At 61.8% G+C, this 25335-nt stretch overlaps 1 protein-coding gene across 5 annotated transcripts; it reads left to right on the plus strand.

Annotated features, from left to right (window-relative positions):
- The first annotated feature begins 309 nt into the window (after positions 1 to 309).
- PSEN2 (presenilin 2) lies at positions 310 to 22684 on the plus strand. Of its 5 annotated transcripts, XM_030302454.1 has the most exons (14): positions 310 to 370; positions 6154 to 6236; positions 6747 to 6782; positions 11095 to 11255; positions 13119 to 13333; positions 14035 to 14227; positions 15045 to 15112; positions 16011 to 16231; positions 16872 to 16970; positions 19313 to 19396; positions 19753 to 19854; positions 20555 to 20673; positions 21688 to 21748; positions 22007 to 22074. In XM_030302454.1, exons 4-13 carry the CDS (start codon positions 11115 to 11117, stop codon positions 21736 to 21738), a joined length of 1293 nt encoding a protein of 430 aa, XP_030158314.1. In that variant the 5' UTR covers positions 310 to 370; positions 6154 to 6236; positions 6747 to 6782; positions 11095 to 11114; the 3' UTR covers positions 21739 to 21748; positions 22007 to 22074. The 5 variants fall into 5 exon arrangements, with proteins under 5 accessions (XP_030158314.1, XP_030158310.1, XP_030158313.1 ...); XM_030302450.1 differs by lacking the exon at positions 21688 to 21748 and having other exon boundaries at positions 22007 to 22684; XM_030302453.1 differs by lacking the exon at positions 21688 to 21748 and having other exon boundaries at positions 14086 to 14227; positions 22007 to 22684.
- The last annotated feature ends 2651 nt before the right edge of the window (positions 22685 to 25335 follow it).

Here is a 25335-nt window from a genome sequence, read left to right on the forward strand (position 1 = left end):
CAGGCTCCGGGGCGGGGGGGGGGGGGGGGAAGAGGGCGGGCCCGGGGGCGGGGCGAGCCAGGGCCCCGGCCGGAGCCGGGGGCGGAGCCGGAGCCGGGGAGGAAACGGGGGCGGCTCAGGGGGGCGAGCAGAGGCCCGGGCGGGAGCCGGGGGCGGAGCCAGAGTCCGGGGTGGAGGCAGGGCCGGGGCTGGGCCGGGGGCGGGGCCGAGGCCGGCGCTGGGGGCGGCCCGGAGCCGGGGAGGAACCGGGGGCGGAGCCAGGGGGGGGCTGGGAGCGGGCTGGGGGCGGAGTCTGCGCCGGCGCCAGGGCCCGGGCCGACGGGCGCTCGGCCAGCCGCGTAAACAGCGCCGGAGCGCCGCGGCCGAGCAGGTGAGCGGGCGGGGCTGGGGCGCGCGGGCCGGGCCGGGTCTCGCGCCGTCGGACGGCCCGGGTGCAGCCTCCACCCGCAGACCGGGCGCAGACTCCCGCACGCTCCTCGCCGCGGCGGGTCGCGGCCGCCCCTGCCCGGGCTGAGCTGCTCGCGGTCCGTGCGCGCGCCGGGTCCGGCCTCTGCGGCCGGCGCGGGAGCGCAGAGGGGAGCGCGCAGGGGAGCGGCGGCGGGGCCCGGCCGGGACCTCGGGGGTGGGCGGAGCGCGGGGAGCGGACCCCAGGCCTCGGCCTGCGCCGGGCTGCGTGCGCCTCCCCGCCGCCCGGGCCGCTGGGGGTGGGCGCGGCGCGGGGTGCCGAAGGGTCGGGCATTTAAAGGAGCAGCGCACGTGGGTCTGGGGGGCGCGGGCCCGGCGTTGTCCCCGCGCTCGGACCGCCTTGGCGCCCGGTCCGGTGGGCCTGCGGCACCGGGCCCCGAGCTCTGCGTCACGGGGCAGGGGGAGGCGAGGGTCTTCCCGCCCGGGGGAGGAACCGACCGCAGGTGGGGCCCGGAACCGCGATCGAGGTCCTCGGTGCTGGGGTGCTTGGCTGTTTTTATCAGGCTCTTACAGCCGTGGGGAGACTCCCAGAATCAAGCTTTTGAAGCTGAAGGAGCCTGACACAGAGGCTAGTCCCCGCCCCCAATTTTATCGATGAAACAACTCAGCCCACACAGCTAACGTGACTGCCCAAGGCCACCCAGGTAGGATAGCGCAGAGCCAGGCTTAGAACCCGTTGTCTGGCGTCTCGCTCTGCTGTCCAGCCCTGGCACCGGGCCTCAGCCCTTGGACAGCTGGATGAAGGGCTCCTGTGTATTGAATTAATGGGTGTCCCCTTTCTAAGGGGTGAACCGTTGGTCGGTGGGCCGACAGCACCCCCATTTACGCATGGAGATAGCACCCCGTCCACAGCAATTGCAGAGCCAGCCTGGCTCAGAATCGGCAGCCTGGGCTTCCCAGCCTGTCCCCCCTCCCGACAGACCCGGGCTTCTGGTACCCACGCCCTTGATGTCCGTTCTGTAGACGCCTGAGCCTCCGGTGCTGGCCGCCAGGACCTTCAGCAGTAATTAAAGGCTCTGGATAAGCTGCTTCAGGTGTGGGAGGCTCAGGTTTCCCTCCGTGTGAAGGTGGCCTGGTGGGATCGGGGAGGTGTGTCAACAGCTGTGTGTCCTGGGCCCCGCTGGTGAAGCGGCAGGGGGGTGGGTCCTGGCGCCAGCTCAGAGCTGGCGGGCTGGCTGTCCAGGTTCATTCCTCAGGTGGGTGAGGGCACCTTTAGGCCAGGGGCTGGACCGGGGTGGGGCTTTGGTGGAGAGTTTTTGCAGAGTAGGATAGACGTTGTTTCAGGTTTCCAGGGAAAATTCTGGAGGCTTGGTGTGGAAGTAGGTGTGCACTAAGTCAGTAGTCTTACTCGCTGCGTGCACAGGAGACAGACGCCCGGATCCTATCTGTTTGAGAAGGAGCGGGATAAGAAAGAGCCCGGCCGCAGGCTGCCACTCACAGGAGGCCTGGTGCCGGTCACCATGCCTGTCACCCCTCCCCTCAGCTCCCCGATGGCTGTTCACAGCCCCACTGCACACCTGGTGGGGGGGGGGGTCTGCCAAATGAGAGACTCCCCCTACCTTGGCCTCTGAGTTACCCATGATGATCGTGACATAACATGTCTTACTTCGTGGGTTTGTCATATACGAGAAAAAGCTCTTTGGGGACAGTGGTTACCACAGACCTCTTTACACCTCCGATCACACTGAAGTTGCTATTACTTTTACCCTCTAGAGAACGGGAAACAGGTTCAGGGAGTTAAGCCACCTGGGATTTGAGCACCGGGATTTGAACCCAGCTGGCTGGGTCTTTAACTCTCGAGGTTTTGCACAGGAGGTTCCCACATGCACCCCCTGCCCCCGTATTCCTGCACTATTGCCCAGGACATTTCTTTTTTCTGTTTTTATTACTATTATTTTTTAATGTTTATTTTATTTTTGAGGAAGACAGAGTGAGCAGGGAGGGGGCAGAGAGAGAGGGAGACCCAGAACGGAAGCAGGCGCCAGGCTCCGAGCTGTCAGCACAGAGCCCGATGCGGGGCTCAAACTCACGAGCCCCGAAATCATGACCTGAGCCGATGTTGGACACTTAACCGACTGAGCCACCCAGGCGCCCGTTTCTTTTTCTATTTTCAAAAATCTATTGTATTAGAGAAGAGAGAGAGTGGGGGGGAGGGGCGGAGGGAGAGGGAGAGACAGAATCCCAAGCAGGCTCTGAGCTGTCAGCGTGGAGCCTGATGCAGGGCTTGAACCCATGACCCGTGAGATCATGACCTGAGCCAAAACCAAGAGTGAGACGCTCAACCGACTGAGCCGCCCGGGCGCCCCAACTGCCCAGGACGTTTTTTTGTGCTCTCTATTAGTAACTACCTGACAGAGCAAAAGAAAAAAAATAATTTGTTTAAAGAGACCAAAGCAGTGTGCATGGGGGGGGGGGGGTGTCACATGCGTGTTTCTATGGAAGACATCGTTGGCTCGTTCTCAGCTGTTGCTCTGACTTTTGGACACTGTTTAGTTGGCGACTGGCAGGACAACCCGTGTTTCTGCAAGTATTTCCACCTGTTCCCCGACTCCGGTGGCTGGGGGAGGGTTGAGGGAAGGAATGTCAGGGCTCCGAGGCTGGCACAGGCTGTCTCTGGCCAGGGCCTGGAAGGTTCTCCTCACCTTGAGCTGGTCCGATCGGGCATGGGCTTCAGGGTAATCAGCGTTGGCCTCCAGGCCTGGGGATGGCGAGGCTGCCGTGGTAAAGTCTGGGGAAAGAGAAAGTTCCAGTCACTCTTCGGGAAAGACCAGACATCAGGGAGGAGATCATTTTTGTCCAGCGTCTTCAGTGCCTGGGACGCCAGGAGGCTGGCTCGTCTTTGCCAAAAATGGGGTCTTCTGGAGCACGGGAAGAAAATTGGAAAGGGCACTCACCTTTCTGCTGTACCTTGACCAGAAAAGTCTTGACTTGGTAGAGGTAAAAGGAACACGTGTTTGCTCTAGAAAATTCAGGAAATATTTTTTAAAGAGTCACCCATCAGCTCTCAGCCCAGAGATCACCGCTGTCAGATGCCTTTCCTCACGGCACTCCACGCACGCCCATGTGTTCATTTACTAAAGCATCAGAGGCAGGAAGCTGGAGTTGAAGGTTTGTATTCTGTTTTTCCTGTTAACGTCAGGTCTCCAGAATTTTCGCCTCAGGAGTATTCTTGGTAAATCAGGTTTGAGGCACACAGAGCACGTGAGTGTCGCTGGTTAATTCACTGGTGCTGCAGGGCGCTTTCTCACTTTCCCTTTTTTGAAATGTGTACTCATTTATTTTTGAGAGAGAGAGTGAGAGAGGGGAGAGACAGAATCGGAAGCGGGCTCCAGGCTCCGGCTGTCAGCGCAGAGCCCGACGCGGGGCTCGAACCCACGAACCGTGAGATCATGACCTGAGCTGAGATCAAGAGTCAGCCAGCCAGGAGCCCCTCTCACTTTCCCTTTTGAATTGACCCCTGGAAGCAGTGTTCTGGCTCCTGCCCCCCAGGCCACGCCCACATGGGAGTCCCCACCCCCGGCCCCCCTCCCGGCCGGCCCTCCTCCACCGTGCGGAGCCCCAGTAGCAGAAGAGGCCTCCAGGCTGGCGTTGTGGGGTTGGGGACAGGAGAGGGACTGAATGAGTCAGTGACCAGGAGGCATTTGTGACCTCTCGCCGGTGTTTCGGAGAAGCTGGGTGGTAAAGACACACACCTGCCTGTGGCAAAGGCACGTACCTTTTAAGTATGGGGGTGCCCCCAGAGAGCCCACGTGGGGTGCTGTGCTGGCCGCCTGTGTGACCGCAGCTCTCGGCCACGCCCCGAGTGTGCAGGCCTCAGAGTACTTCGGGTCGGCCGGCCCGAGACCCGAATTGCCGCTGTGGCTCTGGTCATGGCACTTCAGCCGTGCCTTTTGTCCCTCTGGGTTTCAGTTTCCTGAGTACAAAATAGGGCACTGACCGGATGGCCTTTAAGGTCCTTGCCAGCTCTGGCATCGGTCCCGTGGACGTGCCCTGTCCTTTGACAAGTTGCTCATGTTGTCAGAGTGCCCGGGGCTGGGGCTAGGTGGAAACGGTGTCTCCCTGGGGCCTGGGTGAAGGGTGACCTTGGTGACGACCCTTTTGCCTGGTGGTTTAGCACATCCGTAGCTTTCCGCGGGGCGGGGGGGGGGGGGGGGGCGTCAGCAGCTTCTCTGTCCCCTCTCGCTCTATCTGTGCCCTCCTTTTCATCTTCATTGTAACGGCTATTGGCCGAACACCTGCTCTGTGCCAGTCACCTCACACGTTATCTCTACTTTTCCATGTCACTCTCCCGAGGTGTGCCTGTTCTGTTTGTTCCAGAAGAGGGGACGGCCGTGTGACGTTAAGTTGTCTGAGGCTGCGTGGCCAGGGAGTGTGCGGTTCACATCCCACAGCTGGGTGATCGGATTGCTGCTGCTTGTTTAAAACATAACCTTTTTTTCCTGGGTCTTACTCAAAGGTGGCATGTTAGGGCCATGGCCTCTACCCCTTTCCCCAAACTGCCCCCTTCCCAGGCTGCTTCACGACACAAGAGAAAGCTTCATGGGGCCTAGACAGTTCTGGGCAGAAAAGGGCAGGCAGAGGTAAATAACAGAGCCTGGGTCGAGGTTCAGGAGGCCCCGTCAGGGTCCCCTGCGGCCTCTGATCTGGGTCCCTACGGGACGCTGGCCGAGGCTGCCTCCCGGTGTTGGGAGAACCTTCCGGCAAGTGACGTGCGTCACGGTAAGGGCTGGGGTGGATGGACAGATGGATGACGGTCAGCCAGGGCCAAATACCTGGTCAGTTGCCCAGGGCCAGCGGGGACAGGCAGGCAGGGAAGGTGTGGGGGCTTCTAAGGGAATTTTCTCTCCCTGGTAAACCCTGCCCTGGTATAAGGCGAGAGCCTCCGGGCAGTCGTGGGAGTGCCGGGAGGCAGCCTCGTGACCACAGAAAGTGGTCCGTTTAGACCCGCGCCACCCTCTCTGAAGGAGAGGGCTCCTCGGCTGGTTAGGCCTCCTGCAGAAAGACGGCAGGTACCAGGACCCTGACCTGTCTCCGCAGCCGCATCAGTGGTAAACGCAGTCGGCCCCCATCTGCTTTGGGAGCAGTGCTCTACTCCTTTCTTTCTCCAGCGAGGCACTGGTGTTTACGATGGCGTTTTACAGTCTTCTTTCCTACTGAGCTCCCCTGGCCTCCCGTTTTAAGGTCAGAGCCTTCACATGTCTCTGCGATGGAAAGAAGGTCGAGGAAGCTGGGTCACCGGGTTTCCTGGTTTCCTCGATAATCGCAGGAGCTGCTGACACAGGCACGTTGGGGGAAGTCTCTGGGTCAGACTCCCCTGGTTTGGCTAATTCAGCTTTTCGATCCCGTTCAGCTATTAATGGGCGGAAGCGGTGGCTTCGGTGGCTCCTCCGGGGCGTGTGGGTTTTGTATCCTCCGGTGGCTCGGTCCCTGGGAAGGGCTGCCCCCCCACTCCCGTCCGCCCTCTGCGCCTTCCTCGGCCCCCTCCTCCGGCGCGGAGGGCTGGTTGCTATGTGGCTGGTAGGACTCTGCCACCAGCGGGAGAGCCGATCGGCCCCACCCCCGCCTGCTGGAGTCAGCCTCCCAGGCCGGTTGTTTTTGACGTCACCGGCGCTCTGATGTGCACAAATACCGAGTGTAAAGGTTGTTGAACCGCGTACATTTGGGTGGTGATGGTGATTTTCCCTCCAGGGATTTCAGAGTCGCATCAGGCTTCAGTTCCGACTGAGAAACCGGAGGAGTGTCTCCCTGCTGCTGTGTTCTCCAGGAGCCAGGTAAAAAGGGGGGCTCCGAGGAGGAGGACAGTGACCCCGGGGTCCACCTGCCCCCCGCCACGCACCCCAGTCCAGCGAGGGGACACAGGAGAGCGCAGACGGGAAGGAAGTCCGTCTTGGTGTTGCTATCTGGTATTTCCCACTGAAAAATTAAGGGCTTAAATAAAACCACAGACGATCCATGTGTGTAAGAGGTGTGGGAGATGCAGGAAAACGCGGAGTGACCCACGGTCTCCGCGTCCACAGGTAACCGCGTTTGGTGTCTTGTGCCGTATCTGGCCAGTCCTTCGAATACGTTCGCTTTCTGAGAAAATTCAGACGGTTGTGTATGAAGTTTCGTGTCTATTACCTGGGGTTTCCTGTCGCGTTGTTTCCTGTTGTGAACTGTTCTCTGGAGTGACGTTTTAAGCAGTCGTGGGATAAACCTCACCAGATGGACGTCAGTGTTTTTACGGTGAGAAACATCCACAGCAAACAGGTCTTTATGGAAATCTTTTATTATTTTCTTAGGACAAATTCTGAGAAGTGGCATTTCAGGACCAAAAGGTATGGATGTTTTTTTAAAGCTTTCGATCTCTACTGCCTTCAGAAAGGCCGGTCCCGTTGGCGGTGCTGGAGGTGTTTTGAGGCCACTTTTTCCCCGTTCTTGTCCCCGGTGGGCAAACGCTTGGGCACTTTCTCCGCTGGGAACTGCCTTCTCCCCCTGCCGCTTTCCTGGTCCCGCGAGTGGCTGTCCCTCTGCTTCCCCAGCCGCCCTCTGGTCGGACGGTTTTCGGGAGAAGGCATTGTTCCTTCTTTCACTCCCGACTGAGCCGCGCCAGGGGACAGGGACAGAGAGGTGGACTGGATCCCTGCGCTGGGGGCCCGGGGGCAGCTGGGCTTGGGTTCCAGGGCCCGGCGGCCCCAGGGAAGGTCTGACTGCAGCCTACGGTCACCCAGCGACCGTCTCAAAGTGCAGACCCCCGGACCTTTGGTCGGAACGGAGCTGGGGATCCACACCTCCAATAAGTGGTCTAGCACGGTGTTCAGAGTGCAGACCCTGACTGCTGGGTTCAGGGTGACTTTGAACCTCTCACGTCTTAGACCCTGTTTCCTCAACTGTGAAATGGGGACGAACAGCAGTGCCCGGCTCCCCGGTCATTGTGCTCAGTGTCCCCCCACCCCTGCCCCAGGTGGCCTGGGCCACTTTGAGAAGCAGCACCTTCCCGAGTCCTGCGTCCTCTGTCAGGTGTTGAGGGCTCTGAGAGGCACCTCACCTGTGACCCCCGGCCACCAGGCCCAGAAGGTTGTGATTAGATAGACCCCCTGCTCTGACAGCCGAGGGAGCCCCTCAGGGCCTGCGCTCCTGGGGGTCTTGGGCCCGGCTTCAGGGAAGGCTTGGGAGGAATTTAAAGAGCCATTTAAAGAGCCGGATAAGGGAGGAATCTGCCCAGGGAGGATTTGCTTTCCAGTGAGGGTGCCACACCTGAATTAGCTCTGACAGTCTGCCCGACAGCAGGGCAACGCTGGGGCAGAAATGCTCTCTGGGGAATGTCTTGCCAGCTGCTGGCCACTGGCTGAAGAAATGGAAATTGGAAGGACCTTTTTTTTTTAATGCTTATTTTGAGATAGCGCGGGACAGGGGCAGAGAGAGAGAGAAAGAGGATCCTAAGCAGGTTACACACCGTCAGCGCAGAGCCCGATGTGGGGTTCAAACCCATGAACTGTGAGAGCACGACCTGAGCTGAAATCTAGAGTCAGACGCTTAACCGACTGAGCCCCCAGGCACCCCAGGACTTGGTCCCCGCCTCTCTGTCCTCACCCTCCCCAAGCAACTCCCCTTCTCCTTTGAAGAAGCGTCTCTGTTCTCTGTACATTTCCCCTCCTCCCGCCCCCACGATGCTGCGGCTGCTGTGATTCTCAAGGCTGAGATTGCCCCCTGCCTTCTGTGATGCTCTGCATGCGGGGACCCTAGGTCTGGCCCTCCAGCCCCTGCTCAGACCAGTCACAGGCACCCCGGGGGGCCTGGGAGGAAGAGGAGGGAGACCGTATTGCTAACTCACATCCCTAGAAGTGACTGCCGGGAAATGCCGTGTCGTGCCCATCCCACCCGCGGCCCTGCTCCGGACGGGGTGTCATGATCTAGCCTGGGAAGATGCCACCAGCTCTCGTCTCGGGTGCCCCTCCCTGCGTGAGACTGAACTCACGGCTGCTGCCATGGGTGATGACAGCTGCCGGGTCCAAGCTGCTGTTTGTTCAGGATTTGGACACCGAGACTCGCAGGGGGAGGACTTTGAGGTGCCCCCTCCCCCCCAGACCTGTACCAGACGGTGTCTTTCGCCACCACACACGAAGGAACGAAGCCTGAAACTTCCCAGGCCCTGCAGCGTGCTGGGGCTGCTGAACCGTGTCCCTCCCCCAGACGGGGCTGGTGCCCGGGTCTAGTCCCCCTCCTGTGACCCTGAGCTGAGGCTGGTGTCGGGGAGGGGGGGCTTGCAGCGAAGCGGGAGGAGCCCCCCACCTCCCGAGGGTGCTGCTGGGACACTGCTTTCGTAAAGCTCACTGTGGACACCTGCTTCTGCCCAGAAGCCTTGGCTGGCCCATCCCCGCTGGCCTCAGCCCTTGCCCCTCCCTGGGAGGGGGGCAACCTCTCCCGATCTCGATCTCGATCTCGACTGCAGAAGCTCGCCCCTCCCTGTTCTGGAGCTTCTGTTCCTCTGCTGCTAGAGCTTTTGTTTTTCTTTATTATGGAAGTATAATGGAAGGGCGGTGTAATATCAGCCCCGGGTGTCTACTGTGGCGATTCGACAATTCCGTACGTGTCTCAGTGTGCCTCCCGTCCACTGTCCCTTACTCCCCTTCACCTGTTCGCCCCTCCCCCCAGCAACCCCCCTGTCGGGCCCCGGGTTTAAGGCCGGTTTCTTTGTATGTTCGATTGTTCTGTCTCTTAAAGTCTGCTTGTGAGTGAAGTCACGTGGTCTTTGTCTGTCTGCCCTGGGTCAGGGGAGCTGGCTCATCGTGAAGCCTCGGGAGGCTGGCCCGGGAGGGGTGTGGGCTCTGCCTTGTGCCCGCAGGTGGGGGATGGAGGTGGGGTCCCCTCAGGAGTCACCCGGGCCACGGGCCGCCCGTCACCGGCTTCAGATAGGGCAGAGCTGGCTGACGGTAGAAGGCACCTGCTTTGTTTGGAAATCACACATTCCAGGGGCGACTGCACGGTCGCGTGCACTCTCAGCGTTCCCACGGCCTCTGGGGGCGTCGGTGGGAGAGCAGGCCTGCCCAGGGGGAGGCAGGGACAGCCTGGTCCACCAGGGGTTGTCTGACGCTCTTCTAGGCCCTTCTGCCTCGCTGGCTTCCCGTCCTGCTGCTGTAAGGACACTCTGGCTGGGGACAGCACAGTGAGGTGGGGGCAGGCATCCCTGCTGTGTAGACTCTCCGGCCTGGCCTTCCCTGAGGTCCTGCCCTCAGCTGTACTTCCTCTCTCTCAGACACACACACACACACACACACACACACACACACACACACACGTACACATGCACATGCCCATCCCGCGTGGTCTTGCGGCTCCCCTGCACCCCAGACCCTCCCCCTTTTTTTAACGTTTATTTATTTTTGAGAGAGAGAGAAACACAGAGTGTGAACAGGGGAGGGGCAGAGAGAGAGGGAGACACAGAATCCAAAGCGGGCTCCAGGCTCTGAGCTGTCAGCACAGAGCCCGACGCGGGGCTCGAACCCACGGACCGCGAGATTGTGACCTGGGCCGAAGTCGGGCACTTAACCGACTGAGCCCCCCAGATGCCCCTCCCTGACCCTTTTCAACCGGTTCCTGGACCAGACTCTGTCTTTCCCTGAGATGGGCTTGTCCCCTGCCCGGGGCTCCCTGCCTGGCTGCTATCTTGGACTCTATCCTGTGTTTCTCCCCCACATCCAGTGCTGACTGGCGTCCTCCCAGCCCTCTCAGGGTCCGGTCCCCTCACGGGCATCCACCCCGCTGCCCGTGAGTCAGTGTCTGTCCACCTCCCGCCGTTGTCTTCTGGGGGGCCGGACACCCCCTCACGTGGCACAGGAGGCCCTCACACCTCCACGGCCCTGACTGGCACGTTCCTTCTTCGCGCCGTCTGCGCTTCCTCCCACCTGGAACATTCTGTCTCCGTCTGGGCTGGTGGCTTCTTTAGAAGACGTTCCTGATCTCTGAGGTTGACTCCCTCCTTTGGGTTTCTGTACCTCTTGGTGAACACTTAGGTTATGTAACCGGTCACGTTGGATGATGGTTGGTCTTTTTTTTTTTTTTTCTTTTTCCAGTAATGTTTCTTAAAGCTTATTTATTTTGAGAGAGAGCGAGAGCACACGCAGGGGAGGGCCCAGAGAGGGGAGGAGGGAGAATCCCAAGCAGGCTGCACACTGTCGGCTCAGGGCCCGAGGTGGGGCTCGAAACCAGGAAACTGAGATCATGACCTGAGCCGAAATCAAGGGTCGGACGGCTCCACTGGCCGAGCCCCGAGTTGGTTTGTTTGTTTTGTTTTTGGATGACGGTAGTGTTTCTTGTTCATCTTCACGTCCGCGGAGCCCAGCAGGCTTATGGTTGATGTCACAGTGTCGGTGCTCAGTGGATGTTTGTTGATCGGACGAACGAGCGTGCGGTTTGGAGTGGCCTCGACTTTTGTCGTGGGGTGTTTCACCCGTGGCCTGGATCTCCTCGGGCCGTTCCGCCGAGGGTCTGTGCCAGCCACACAAGCGGCCCCTGGGAAGCCACTGGACACACATGTCCTAGGCGGTTGTCAGGCAGGACCCGCGTCCGTGTCCTCAGGCCACACCCCCAGCCCTGCTGCCTTGGCCCTGCAGGAAGCTGGAGCGAGGCCCCTTGTGCTCCGTTTTGCAGGCGCTTCCCGAGGCAGGGCCATGCTCACGTTCATGGCCTCTGACAGCGAGGAGGAAGTGTGTGACGAGAGGGCGTCCCTGATGTCGGCCGAGAGCCCCCCGCCGCGCTGCTGCCAGGAGGACAGGCAGGGCTTGGAGGACGGAGAGGGTGCCGACCAGTGGGTAGGTAATCGCCGGCGGCCACAGGCCTCGAACCCAGCCCCCGGGTTCCTGGACCTCGAGGCTGGAACCCACGCGCCCGGGAGGTGGGACCGTGTAGGCGAGGATTGGTCACACGGTCACACGGTGGGCCCTGGTCGGCCTCGGGGCCCACAGTCTGCCTCAGGCTGCATGGTTCTGTCCCCCCCCCCCCCCCGGTCCCAGCAGCGCAGGCTCCCCTTCCTTAGCACAGGCAGAGGGGGGCAGGAGGCACTGTGGAGGGTAGGGGCCAGGGTATCATAGAGTGGGGGCTTATCAACAACAGCAACGTCTTCCTCACTGTTCAGGGGGCTGGGAAGTGCGAGCTCAGGTGCTGGCAAATCCAGCAATGGGGGGAGGGGGTGCTGGGGAGCTCTGGGCGGGGCTTTATAAGGGCCCTCATCCCATCGGGATGAGGTCACCTGGTCACCTCCCAAAGGTCCTCCTCCAAGTGCTATCACATTGGGGTTTAGGGTCCAACGTGTGAATTTGTGTGTGGGGGGGTGGGTGCGGGGCACAGACGCTCTGATGTCGTCTGCAGCCCACGGGGCAGGAGATTATAACATCACGGTGGGGGGGCGTGTTCTGGGGGAGAGCCTCCCAACCTCACCACCTCCCTCTCCATCAGGGCAAAACAACATCTGAATTTGCCCGAAACCCCTTCTCCGTTTTGCCCCTTACAGTGTTTAAAACGCAGGATTGGGGCGCCTGGGTGGCGCAGTCGGTTAAGCGTCCGACTTCAGCCAGGTCACGATCTCGCGGTCCGTGAGTTCGAGCCCCGCGTCGGGCTCTGGGCTGATGGCTCAGAGCCTGGAGCCTGCTTCCGATTCTGTGTCTCCCTCTCTCTCTGCCCCTCCCCCGTTCATGCTCTGTCTCTCTCTGTCCCAAAAATAAATAAACGTTGAAAAAAAAAATAAATAAAACGCAGGATTTCCCCTTCCAGCCAGCCTCAGACCCGCTGCCGAAGTCAAAGCTCCTTTTTTCCCTCCTCTGAGCTCTGCCGGCTCAAGGCCACCGCGGGGCCACCCTTACGGCCCCTTCGCCTTGTCTCCCGGGGCTTTCGTGCATTTTAGTTGTCTCCATGCCCGTTCGTCTAGGCTTTTCCGTTTCTTCTCAGCTGAGCGCCTGGCTTGCAATTCTCTCCGCAAAGAGCTGATACTGAAGCCATAGTCATTTTGAATTTTTGTTTCCCTTGGTTTTGTCTTTGGCGGTTAATCAACGAACAAGGCCGCAGATGACCCTGAATCCGCACGGTTTCCAAACAAATTCTTGCAGGGGCTCGGGCCAGCGTCTGCGGGCGTCCTGCCCTCCTGCGGGGGTGGGGGGGTGGGGAGGGTGGCAGGAGTCCAGAGTAAGTTCCTCCTCTGCAAATTCCCAGTGTCTTACCATCAAAGAGAGTCCCCACGTGCGCTGACGGTTCTAGGGTGTGGTTTGTCCACCAGGAACGTTTCATTTCTTCCTCCTCTGTCACCTGGCCGGCCTCCCGAGTCAGTACGGCCACTGGACCGGAACAGAGTGGCATCTGAGTCCCTGGACTGAGGGGGGGGTGGCGATGCTTAGACATGCTCCGGGTCCACTAGCCACGCGTCCTGGGCCTGCAGCCCGCCCTCTTCTGTGGCTGCTGTGGCCCCTTTCCCGCATTTTTGGTGGTGAGTGCTGGCCCCGGGTCTTCCCTAGATGTCCTCGTAAACCTTTCAAAAGCGCAGCCCCACTCCTGCATCTAGCTGGTCCTTAACCTCCACGAGGCAGCATTAAAACTCCTGGCTTCCTGTCACAAGACGCCCGTGCGCTACGTCGGCAGGCCAGCGCTGGGGCATCCCGTGGCCCTCACCCGGCGGCTTTCCACAGAGAGGCCAGGATAGCGAGGACGACTTTGACGAGGACCCTGACCACTACGTCTGCGGGGGGGTCCCCGGGCAGCCGTCAGGCCTGGAGGAGGAGCTGACCCTGAAATACGGGGCGAAGCACGTGATCATGCTGTTCGTGCCGGTGACGCTGTGCATGATCGTGGTGGTGGCCACCATCAAGTCCGTGCGCTTCTACACGGAGAAGAACGGACAGCTGTAAGTCGGGGAACAGGGGGGGGGGGTCGGGTTCACGGCACCTGCAGCCTCTCGAGGGAGGTTTCGATCATTGCAGTCAAAAGAGCACAGAGGGGCGGCAGCGAGAGGCCCGCCTCTGCTCGTCACCCGCTCCTCTGGGGGTCACCACTCCTCTGGGGGTCACCCGCTCCTCTGGGGCTGTCGCTCCTCTGGGGTTTCCGACTGCCTCCTTTAAACCTTGTTACTGTTTTAGTTCGGGAGCTTACCTTTCATTTTGGGTGGTTTTTTCAAAGAGAGGAGCAGAGGGGGAAGGCCCCCCCCGCCCAGGCTGGTCAGGGGTGGCAGGCTGGGGCCCCAGAGCAGGTGGGGCCCTCAGTGGGCAGCCCCGGGTGGACGGGGCCAGGGCGAGGGGCCGGCGGAGGGCCTCCCCAGTGCAGCTGCTGGCCTGTGTCAGGTGGGGTGGGGGAAGCGGCCAGTGGGCCCTGGGCTGGGGTGGGTGTTTGCGGGTGCCCTGGCCAACAGGAGTGGGGAGGGCTCGGGGAGGGGGAGCCTGGGGCGGGGGGGAGGGCACCTGGGGAGGGGGAGGAGCCCTGGGCGGTGGGGAGGAGGCGTCTGGGGGACGGGCCGCGGGGTGGGTCTGGGGGAGGGGGAGGCCTGGGGGGGCCCCTTCCTTGCCCCCTGGGTCTCGGGCACCAGGCTGAGGTTGGGTGGCTCGTGGGCAGGCCCTATGGAGCAGGCAGGGAGCAGAGTCTGCAGCCCGCCGTCTCCCTCAGCATCTACACACCATTCACCGAGGACACGCCCTCCGTGGGCCAGCGCCTCCTCAACTCCGTGCTCAACACCCTCATCATGATCAGTGTCATTGTGGCCATGACCATCTTCTTGGTCGTGCTCTACAAGTACCGCTGCTACAAGGTGAGTGCCCGGCCTGCGGCCGCCCCGTCCTGCCCGCCGGCCCCGCACCGCTCGCGGAGCCGCCTGTGGCCGGCGGCGTGGCCCGCTGCAGGGCAGAAGCCGGTTTTCGCCCCGCCCCGCACTGCCTGCCCGCCGTCACCGTCCTTTGATCGGACTCAGAATCCCACCTGCCCGGGTCCCTCCCCGCAGTGTTGGGAGAAGCGAGATGTTCGGTTTCAGGCTCCCTTCACCCCGCCCCTCGCCTCCCCGGCAGGTTTATTTGCCCTTCCCGTTTCCCCCTGGGCTGGGTGTGCAGGGGTCGTGCTGACGGGCGCGCCCTGTGGCTGCAGCCGGGGCCCGGGGGTAGCGGACGAGCAGAGGCCCCAGTGGAGGCCACCCTGGCCCCATCGCACAGGCATCGTCCCAGGGAGTCTCCTGTCCCTTTGTCCTGCCGTTTTCTTCTCCGTAGCCCTTGTGACTACCTGTCAGTACGTTTATATGTGTATCGGCTGACGGCCCTCGCCATGGTCGGGAACCCCACTGGCTGCCTCCCCGGAGCCTAGGGCCACGCCTCTAGGTGACAGTTGTCCAGCACGTCCTGTGTCTCCGTGAGGGAACAGGGGTCTGGCTGCTTGGACCTGAGGGATTTTTCACCCCATCCACCTGCCGGGTGACCTTGAGCGAACTCCGTGAATTTCTTTGCCCCCTCAATCTGTCACACGGCCACCCGGTGCCTTCCAGCGTAGTCCCAGAGGGGCCTAACGAAGATTCGGAGGCTTGGGGGTCAGTCCCGAGAAGCTGGGGGCCCGTGGTCATTCTGCCCGTTTCTGTTGTCTAGTTTATACACGGCTGGTTGATCATGTCCTCGCTGATGCTGCTTTTCCTCTTCACCTACATCTACCTCGGGTAAGTGCCCCCCGCGGGCAGCAGGCTCCTCGAGGACCGGGGCGGGGAGGGGTGCCCAGCAGGCTCCAGACTCTCGCTCGCCCGTGTCGCCGCTCCTACAGCCAGGCCTCCGACCCCTCCTCCCGTGGCCTCGACATGCGCCAGTGGCGCTCTCAGCAAGCCTCTCCATCCCTACCTGGTTCCTGATGGATGATTTAGATTTATTTGAGAGAGAGAGAGAGAGAGAAAGAACGTGAGTGAGCAGGGGGCAGGGGCAGGGGCAGAGAGAGAGGGAGAGAGAGAATCTTAAGCAGGCTCCAAAAGGGGCTCAAGCCCATGATCTGGGATCGGGACCTGAGCTGAAATCAAGAGTCGGACACTCGGCCGACTGAACCATCCTGGCGCCCCCGGTTGCTGATTTAAAACAAATGATCACGGAGGACCATTTCTGTGAACCCAAGAGGGATATAAATCCCTGAAAGTTTACATTCTCCACTTTGGGCCAGGCCTGGGTGCTTCCTCGTTCGTGGGAAAAGTGATGTGCTCTCTTGCCCTCGATTTGGGCTCTCAGCCTGACCCAGGGGCCCAAAGGGACTGGAGGGACAGGGGAAAACCCTCTGCCAAGGACCTTTTTCCTGGGCACGGGGTCCTCCAGGCTGTGCCGGCACACGTTTACGGGAGCCAGTCCAAGGATGAGACGTTGGTATACATTCCCCACCTCGTTCCGGAAAATACTTCAAGTGGGTGGTCGTGGGGCTCACAGAAACGGGGAAGGGGAGATTGGCGAGTGAAGCCAGAGGTTGGAAAAACCCGGGCTGGGACTTCATGGTTGCGGAGCCGGGAGTGTCGAACTGTGTCCGGTTGGGTGTGGTCTCTCCACCGAGTTCCCCGCCCCACGGGCTGGCCCTTGGTCGCGCAGGGAGGTGCTCAAGACCTACAACGTGGCCATGGACTACCCCACGCTGTTCCTGACGGTCTGGAACTTCGGGGCGGTGGGCATGGTGTGTATCCACTGGAAGGGCCCCCTGGTCCTGCAGCAGGCCTACCTCATCATGATCAGCGCCCTCATGGCCCTGGTGTTCATCAAGTACCTTCCGGAGTGGTCCGCGTGGGTCATCCTGGGTGCCATCTCTGTGTACGGTAGGCGGGCTCAGGCGGGCCTCGAGGCTGCGGGCGGGGGCTGCGTCCGGGTCGAGTCCCCCTCACTGGTGCACGCGAGTGGCAGGTGCTGAAAGGTGCCCCCCTTCCCGAAGAAAGCTGGGTGGGTGGTCTCCCCTCTGAGAGGCTCGCCTTCGTGAGACGCGGGCGCTTGACGTGGCCACTGATAATCGCTCATCCGGTGAGCGCTCGCGACACCCTGGAAGCGGTTTGCTCCTACGTCCTCGGCCGTGGGATCGGCCACGGGACCCTGTAAATGCCGAGCACCCAAAGCGTTAGCTGCCGTGTAACAAGCGTCGGTGTGATTCTGTCCCCGGTGCCGTGACTTCCATCTGAGGGTGAGGAATCCGAGGCTCAGGGAAGTCGAATGGCAAGCCGGCCATCGGGGTCCCCGAGCCACACGGCGATTCCTCGTTTGCAGTCTGCCTGTTGAGACCCCGTTCTGGGCTTCAGCCGGCACAGACTCTCGGGGTTATGGCTGGAAACCGGGGGCTGGGAGCTGGCACGCAGGACATGCTCCGAGCCTCGCCTGTGCCCCGGTGTTAGCAGGCCGGCTCCTCTCTGGGGCTGCTTGGGAATAAATGTCACTTGTAACACGTCCCGGCTGTCTTTGTTCTCCCAGATCTCGTGGCTGTGCTGTGCCCCAAAGGGCCACTGAGAATGCTGGTGGAAACGGCCCAGGAGAGAAACGAGCCCATATTCCCTGCCCTGATATACTCCTGTGAGTATTTATTATTGAGAGAGAGAGAGAGAGAGAGAGAGAGAGAGGGACAGCGCGTGGGCAGGGGAGGGGCAGAGAGGGAGACACAGAATCCGAAGCAGGCTCCAGGCTCCAGCTGTCAGCACAGAGCCCGACGCGGGGCTCGAACTCACGAACCACAATATCATGACCTGAGCCGAAGTCGGACGCTTAACCGACTGCGCCCCCCAGGCACCCCCTGAGAGGGTACTTTGGAGAGGAGCTCTTGAGGGCGGGGGTCTGGGGTGCAGGGTGCACTTGCTTTTCACTGGGCTCCCTCGACAGCCCCGTGGCTGTTAAAGTCTCCGAAGGGAAGGGACACGGGAGTGTGCGCGTCTGGCCGCCGGGTACGGGTCTGGGTGTTTATATGGATTCAGCGGATGTGTGTCGGGTCCCTGCTTTGTGGTGCCCTGGCCTCGTGGGGAAGGAACACTTTACAGACTGGCTGCCGAGTGCCAGGGCGGGATCTCGAAGGCAGGACGGAGCTTGTGGTGGGAGCCAGGGCAGGTGGTCCCCAGCGTGAAAGCACGTTCTAGGCCCGCTCTTGGGAGGAGCAGAGACCATGTGTGAGAAGGCCGAGGCGGTGCCCTGACGTGCGTTCGCCGCCTCCGCGCTCTGGGGGCGCACGTTCCCGGAGGGGAGGCCGCAGCTAAGCAGGCGATAATACGTCAGGAGGTGAGCGCTCGGTGGAAAGATGACTCGGTGGGGGACCTGAGCACTTCAGGGTAGTGGGGGTGCTATCTTGCAGAAGGTGGTCAAAGAAGCCTCTGTCATAAGGTGACATTTGACCAGAGACCTACCTCGGGAAAACCCGGGGACAGAACGCCAGGCGAAGGCCCGGGGTGCTGGGAGCGGAGCCAGCGGGGGCAGAAGGGGGCAGGGGCAGGTCCAGATGTGCTGGGCCCCGCAGGCCACGGTGGGGACATGGCTTTTCCTCCCGAGTGGGCCCCTGGAAGGTTTCAGACCCACCTGACGTTACATTTTAGTGGGATCGCACCGGTGGCGGGAAGGGAGAACAGAAGGCATGGGGTCAGGGGCGGAAGTGGAGCCGGGTCTGGGACAGAATGACCCCCCCCAAGAGAGAGGGCGGGCGCCGGCCCCAGGGCAGCGGGAGAGGCGGTAAGGCGTGGGTGGAGTCTGGAGATATCTTGGAGGCAGGTTTGCAGTGGCCGCGGTGTGGGTGGTGAGAGTGTCTGAACCTTGAAAGGGCCGGGGGCTGCCACGGGGGGGGAGGAGACGGCCCCCCCCCCCCCCCCCCCACTCCACCCCGTGGAGAATGTTCCCGGTAAGGCATGCTCATGGCTAGGTCGGCCAGACGGGGACGGACTCGTGGGACTTGAGTTCACACGGGGAGAGTGAACCGGGCCAGAGAGGGAGAGAGCACACAGGCAGTCCTCCCTCCCCCCCTCCCCCCAAACCAGTGATCCCGCCCTGGACTTACGCCACAGGGAGCACAAGCAGGGTCTCGAGCAGACGACTGCCCAATAGCCGAGGGGGTCGGGTGGGTGGAAGAGGCGTGGTGCGCACGTACGGATGTGGGCGGGGCAAGGTGTGCGCACGTACAGATGCGGGTGCACGAGGTGCGTGCACGTACAGATGTGGGCGGACGAGGTGTGCACGTACAGATGCGGGTGCACGAGGTGTGCGCGCGCACAGATGCGGGCCGGCGAGGTGTGCGCGCATACAGATGCGGAGGACGGGTGAGGGGCGCCCTACCGCGGATTACTGTTCGGCCCCCTGAAAGGAAGGGGATTCTCACACCTGCCACGTGGATGTTCCTCGAGGACTCTGCGCCCAGTGAATTCAGCCCGTCACAAAAAGGAAACTATTCTGTGACCACCACCCCCCCCCCGCCCCCGCCCCCGCCGTGATCCATCTGGAGGAGCCAGATTCCTAGAACTAGAACAGGGAAATGGGGGGACACGGGGGTGCTCGAGGTACCGAGGGTGCCGGCAGAGGAACAGCTCGGGCCCGTGAACACTCCTCCCGCTAAGGAAGCGTCCAGTTAACGGAGGTGACGCGGGTACCGTGTGCGTGACGCGTGTTTTGCCACCATGAGACGGAAACACCGCTGGTTACCCGGACTGTTCCCTGCTGACCTTGTCATCGGTTTCGTGAGGAGACACACACACACGCACGCCGAAAGACCAGGAAAGGCTGTGTCCGGGCCCCTCCCCCAGCGGCCTCCTCACAAGGGGCGGAAGCCGGTACTGGCTGGAAGAGGGGGTCCCACGCGGGCCTCCTGGGGACGCTGCCTCCCCGGCCCGGGGGCAGCTGTAGTCGGCAGCACCTGAGGCACCCCCCACCCCTGTCTCCTTCCCCAGCCGCCATGGTGTGGACGGTGGGCATGGCCAAGCTGGACCCCTCCTCCCAGGGAGCCCTTCAGCTGCCCTACGACCCAGAGATGGGTGAGTGTCGCAGGCTGGCAGCCTCTCGTCGCCCGGGCCTGCTGCCCTGCACCCCGCCCGGCCCGGCCTGTTCCCCCACCCTGGGTGGGGGGCAGGAGGGGAAAGTCCCCTCCTGGACGGAGCAGGTGGGACTTACAGCCTGTGCCTCAGCCCATTGGCCTCCTTCCCTTCCCTTGGGCGTGTGCCGGAAGGTTCCTCTCCGTTCAGGGCTGGGCTGGCCCGGCCAGTGGGGTGAGGGCAGGGGAGCCCCGGGCTCAGGCCGGTTCCCCACGGATCCCAGATCCCTCTGACCGGACTTTTGTCTCTCTCCCACGCACCCGCCTCGCGCAATGACGGTCACGTTCTCGGATCCCCAGAGGAAGACTCCTATGACAGTTTTGGGGAGCCCTCGTACCCCGAAGTCTTTGAGCCCCCGCTGCCTGGTTACCCCGGGGACGACCTGGAGGAAGAGGAGGAAAGTGAGTCATCTGTGCCCGGGTGGTCCGCGTGAGCTCAGGGTGCGGGCGGGGCGTGGAGACGGGCTCCCTGGAGGCAGGGGAGGGTGGTGGGGAGAAGCCCCCTTTTACATCAGAGACGGCAGTGGCAGTGACAGCTGGAGGAGAGAGCCCCCGTGGCCGGGAGGAGGGAGAGAGAGGAGACGAGGCAGCAGGCACGTTCGTCAGACGGTTTTATCGTCCGCGGTGAACGCTCACCCTGTTAACAAGCGCACCGGCCGATGTGCGAGCTCGCGTTCACTGTCGGTGAGACGTCAGTTAATTAGCAGCCACGCTCCTCTGTTTTTAAGGGGAAGGCTTGCCTGACGAGCTCTGGACATCGTACGCGTCCTCGAAGGTGGTGGGATTTTGTACAAAAACATGTAACTTAAACTCAGCCCTAAATCCTATGGCCTCCCGCCGACCCCCCACGGCACGTTATATTTGCTCTTTTTTACTCAGCTCAGGGCCACTTCCCCGAATTGTCAGAAATGCCAGCTTTTTCACAGCCCAGACGGCAGGTCAGCCCGTCCGAGGGCCCCGTTTCCTGCCGGCTGCTGCTGTCCTGGGACAGCCAGGACTGGGGCCCCCCGGGGCCCCCGTATCCGGTGGAGGGGCTGGGCTGTGAGCTGACATCTGCTGTCTGGGGCTCCCGACACTGACCAGCTCTGTCTTCCCCGCACAGGGGGCGTGAAGCTCGGCCTGGGGGACTTCATCTTCTACAGCGTGCTGGTGGGCAAGGCGGCGGCCACGGGCAGCGGCGACTGGAACACGACGCTGGCGTGCTTTGTGGCCATCCTCATTGTGAGTGGCCCGGGGACTTCGTGGCGGGCCCTGGTCCCAGGGGGATTTTCAGGTGCCGAGTCCCTTGCAGGGGCGGAGTGATGACGCGGGGCCGGGCAGGGCTTACGGGAGGCTCCGAGCAGGGGAGGCCTGGCTGAGGGGCTCCCGCGTTACCGACCAGGCACGCGGTGGTGCCAGGGGCTTGGCCAGTCTCGTGCGGTCTCACGACGCCTGCGAGGTGGGGTGATGAGCTGAGGTTCTCGGAACCGGGAAGAAGTTGCGGGCCGTGCCTGTCGGCACAGAGCTGGGGGGGAGGGGCAGGCTGTGACTTGAGCTCTGGTCTCTGATGCCCTCCATGCCCCCCAGACACCATGGGGTGCTCTGAACCCCAGAAGCTTGCGGGTCCCTAGAGTCCCTTAATGTGGCCAGATACCCATACTGGGGGATAGGTCCTGAGAGACCGCAGCTCTGAGCGGCGGAGGCTCTGAGTGGCGCATACCCGAGCTCTGCCCTGGTGAAGGGGGGGTCGCGGGGCACAGTGAGGTGGAGGGGTTCTGTCTGTCCACAGCGTGTGTTCGGGGGGTGGGGGGGGGTAGTGGACCCCCACGCTTCTCCACCTCGGGACTGTCTGACCTGAAGCCCCGCCCCTCCCTGGACCACAGCCCACGTGGGCAGGGGCGGGGCAGGATGGGCACCCACCTCTGAGGCCGTGGGTCACGTGGCTTCTTTGGTGCCCCTCTGGTGCCAGCTGCTGAGACCCTCGCTGGCGTTTCAGTGGAGCTCGTCCAGTTCTTTCTTTTTTTTTCTTAGAATTTTTTTTTTAAATTTATCTTGAGAGAGAAGGAGATTGGGGGAGGGGCGGAGAGAGAGAGGGAGTGAGAGAATCCCGAGCAGGCTGGCGCGCTGTCCTCGCACAGCCCAGTGCAGGGCTCCGTCTCACCCACTGTGAAATCAGGACCTGAGCCGAAATCAAGAGTCAGGTGCTTAACCCGACCGAGCCACCCAGGCGCCCCTCATCTGGTTCTTTATAAATAGACGTCCCCCAGGGGAGGCCTCTGTCACTGGTCACACGTGTCACCACCGTAGCTGGAGTCCGGTAGAGCAGGGCCGCTCTGGGAGTCGGGCTCACGCGGGGTGTGACACGGGGGTGAGCCCTCGAGAGGACCCGGGAAGAGGGGGGGTCGGGCTGTCGTCTGGCGGGCCCCACATCAGTGCTGAGCCCTGGGCGGGGGGCCCGACGTCGCTAACCGCCCCCACCTCCGCCCTGCGTCTGCACTGGCGGTCACCACCTCCCCTCCCCTCCCCTCCCCTCCCCTCCCCTCCCCTCCCCTCCCCTCCCCTCCGTGTCCCACAGGGTCTGTGTCTGACCCTCCTGCTGCTGGCCGTGTTCAAGAAGGCGCTGCCCGCCCTCCCCATCTCCATCACCTTCGGCCTCATCTTTTACTTCTCCACGGACAACCTGGTGCGCCCTTTCATGGACACCTTGGCCTCGCATCAGCTCTACATCTGACGGCGGGCCGGGCGCCGTGGGCTGGCGGCCCTGGGCGGGTCGTGACGGGTGCCCCCGCGTAGTGTCCCAGTCTAGTGCCATATGTCTCTGAGACTTTTCTTTCCTTGACGAGAAAGAAAGAGAAGGGAGTGTCGTGTTTACTTGGCGAAGAGGAAGAAGCAACTTTTTGGCGCTAGTTGTTTGGTCGCCGGAGCACGGCTCACCGACCGAGGGACCGAGGACGGCCGTGTGGACGAGGACGGTGCGGCGAGGCCGCCTGGCCCGGCACCACAGCCCGGGGTGCTCCGCGGGCCAAGGCGAAGGAAGGGACCAGGAGTCCGTGCTGGGATGGCGCTGAGCACCTGCCCGCTGTGGCCGCAGAAGGAAGCCAGCGTGCCCTGCGTGGAATGTCCCCAGTGCTTCTGTCTGTGACGTCGTTGTTATTTTATTACCTTTAGAAGCCGGGTCCTGTTCCTGCTCCGGCAGTTACTGCTGTGAAGTGGCTTAATATCAAAACCAATAAATAAGTGAATCCTGTTGGAATGCTGGATCCGGTCCGTTTCTAAGCGCCGAGCCCTCCCACCCCACGCGTCTTGTGGCCGCTCGCGGGAGGACGTGTGCTCCCGGCTCGGAGGGAGGATGCACCCAGGAGAGGGGCTAACGGCCCCGTGTGCAGTCATCTCTCCAGGTAGCTTGCTCAGCTGGGGTGTGCGGGGCGAGGGGCGCCCGACGGCCCGCAGCTCGGACGTGTGCGGGGCTGCTGGCCCTGGGCAGACCCCCCGCTGGCCCCGCTGTCTTGTCACCAAGACCGGCAGTGCGGTGCCTGGATGAGCCAGCGTGCCCTGGGGCCGCACTCGAGAGCCCCACTGTCGTCCCTTCTGTGGCCACCTCGCTGTCATCCCTTCTGCGGCCACCTCGGGGTGCCGTGAGGGGAGAGTGGACTGGTCGGCGTCTCCCTTTCTCCTCCGCATCATCCCGGGCCACAGAGAGAATCTCAGCGAAGCTTCCGGCCAGGCCCGAGCCCTGGGGCAGCCGAGCAAACACAGGCCTGTGGGTGCTGTCCTGACCGTGGCCCCGTGTCCTTGTTCTTGAAATTACGTAGGTGCCCTGCAGCTGTGTATTTGTCGCGAGAGAATAAAATCGTGTATTTCGACGTTTGACGTCACTTGCTTTTCCCTGGGCTGTTTGTGGGAGAGCAGAAGGAACCGGGGAGCCCGGAGGCCAGACGCGGACTGGCCGCGGGTGGCATTTCCCGCGCTGGCGCTTGGAATCCGGACACCGTGACTGCCGGTGACTAACTCACGGTCAGAGTCCAGGTGGTGGCATCACAGCCCGGAAAGCCGGAAGTCGGTGGGAGTCTCAGCAGATGAGGGCCGGTCCCTGGTGATAAACGGGAGGAAAAGCTGGGATTAGCTCGTTCGGGTTGGGAATTGAACGAATAGCTCGGGGGTTGGGGGGGGTGTCCACAGATGAGTCCTCATGTGTTAGGTGTGGACAGGTCGTTGCCCAAGGCCTGACCAGGGTGCTGGGGGCGGAGGCCACCTTTAGGCGGACAAGCAGAGGGTGGGGGCCCTGCATCCAAGGGACCGACAGGGAGGAGAGCAGAACGGTGCCCGCGAGGACGCGCCAAGACAGAAAACAAGGGACTGTCACTAGGCCAGGGTTGGGGGGGGCGGCAGGTGACCTGCAGGGAAACAAAGGTATCTAAAGAGACGTTGCTGGGGAAGCCGGAAGCTGGTCCTGACAGCTGAGAGCCTGGGGCCCTGACACAGGGGCGGGGACAAAATTGGTGGTTCAGACTTGCTGGGCGGGCACGTGCCTAGGTTCCCCATGTAACCAGCCTATCGGTCTTTATGTGTTTTCCCACATCTCCAGATTTTTAAAAATAAATCCTTAGGGGCGCCTGGGTGGCTTGGACGGTTAAGCGTCCGACTCTTGGTTTTGGCTCAGGTCACTGATCTCACGGTTCGTGGGTTTGAGCCCCGCGTCCAGGATCGCACACGGGAACCGGCCGTGGTTACAGCGTCTCCCAAGAGCAGAGCGAGAACGATACAACGTATGGAGGTTGGGGCCTAGCGAGCCGACTCGTGTTCTGTTACCAGAGGCCGGTAACCTCTCTGGGCCTCTCTGGGCCTCAGTGTCTGACGTTCATAAAGCGAAGGACGTAGAACATGCTAGTGATTTGCCAGCTTGTGATCTGGAGCTGGGTGAAGGTGACCTGATGGCATTTTCACGGATTTTAGGAGGCCACGACAAGGCGGCTCAAACCATTAGCTACGACGGCAGTGAGCTTTGTAGACCAAAGTGGAGGAACCCCACACAAGTCTGGGAGGGGGGAAGGCGGGACCCCTGGCCCCTCGCCGGGGACTTCCGCTCACCATCCCTGGCTCGGCCCTATTGACGGGGTCCTGTGTGTTGAGGGTAGTTTGGAGGGGCTGGTGCGGGCAGAGGGGGACTCCGTTGGGACCCCAGACAGAGACCCTTCTGGATGGACCTGATCTGCTCTGATTTCAGGAGCGAGTTAGTTTATTCGTGCCAGAGAACTTACCCGTACTGGGTGGGCTCCAGGCAGCGTGGAGATACAGAAGGAGGAGACCCAGGTCTCAAGAGGCTCTGAGTCCGGTTCACTGGAAGTATGTCCAGAAGCTTCCAGAAGCCCAGTGGCAAAGCCAACAGCAGTGTGGAGCTGGTCAGAGGCGTCTGTGCGGGGCCCCCAGAGGCCACCCGCAGGGAAAGGGAACCTCTCTGACTCCAGACAGCCACCCCGCGTCCCTGTGTCTCCAGGTGTGAAGGAATCCATAAAACACTCAGGCTGCTGTGTCTGCAAGCACCTGCGGGCCCTAGTGGAGGGTAACAAATCGGTTAAATCAGGAGAGGTCTCGTCTTAATTTAGGCTCCTGGTGGCACACACCGTCAGGCGTGTGGATCTCACGACAAGAACAGAGCACCGCGGTCTGGTTTGGTCGGTTCGGCAGTTCGAGGAAATCATCATCGATAATTGTCTCGTTCTTTGTTTTCCCCTCCGGCGCTCCCACCTGCACGGAGCCAAGTGCACAGAGGTGAGGCGGGAGAGAGAAGAGAATGGATCTGTGTCATTTTTTGAGGTCAGTGGAAATCATTCTTCGAAGCCCCACACCCCCCCCACCAGGCAGATTTGCTCCCGAATCCTGAATCGGTGGGCGCCGTGTCTCTTC

Source organism: Lynx canadensis, chromosome F1 (assembly GCF_007474595.2).
Source record: "Lynx canadensis isolate LIC74 chromosome F1, mLynCan4.pri.v2, whole genome shotgun sequence".
NCBI lineage: Eukaryota > Metazoa > Chordata > Mammalia > Carnivora > Felidae > Lynx > Lynx canadensis.

Bases quoted from the DNA above. Each gene is read 5' to 3' on its own strand.
- PSEN2 (XM_030302450.1), top strand. From the start codon at position 11,115: ATGCTCACGTTCATGGCCTCTGACAGCGAGGAGGAAGTGTGTGACGAG. The intron at 13,334-14,034 runs GTAAGTCGGGGA...GCTCGTGGGCAG, and splicing joins ACGGAGAAGAACGGACAGCT to GCCCTATGGAGCAGGCAGGG. The intron at 20,674-22,006 runs GTGAGTGGCCCG...CGTGTCCCACAG, and splicing joins GCTTTGTGGCCATCCTCATT to GGTCTGTGTCTGACCCTCCT.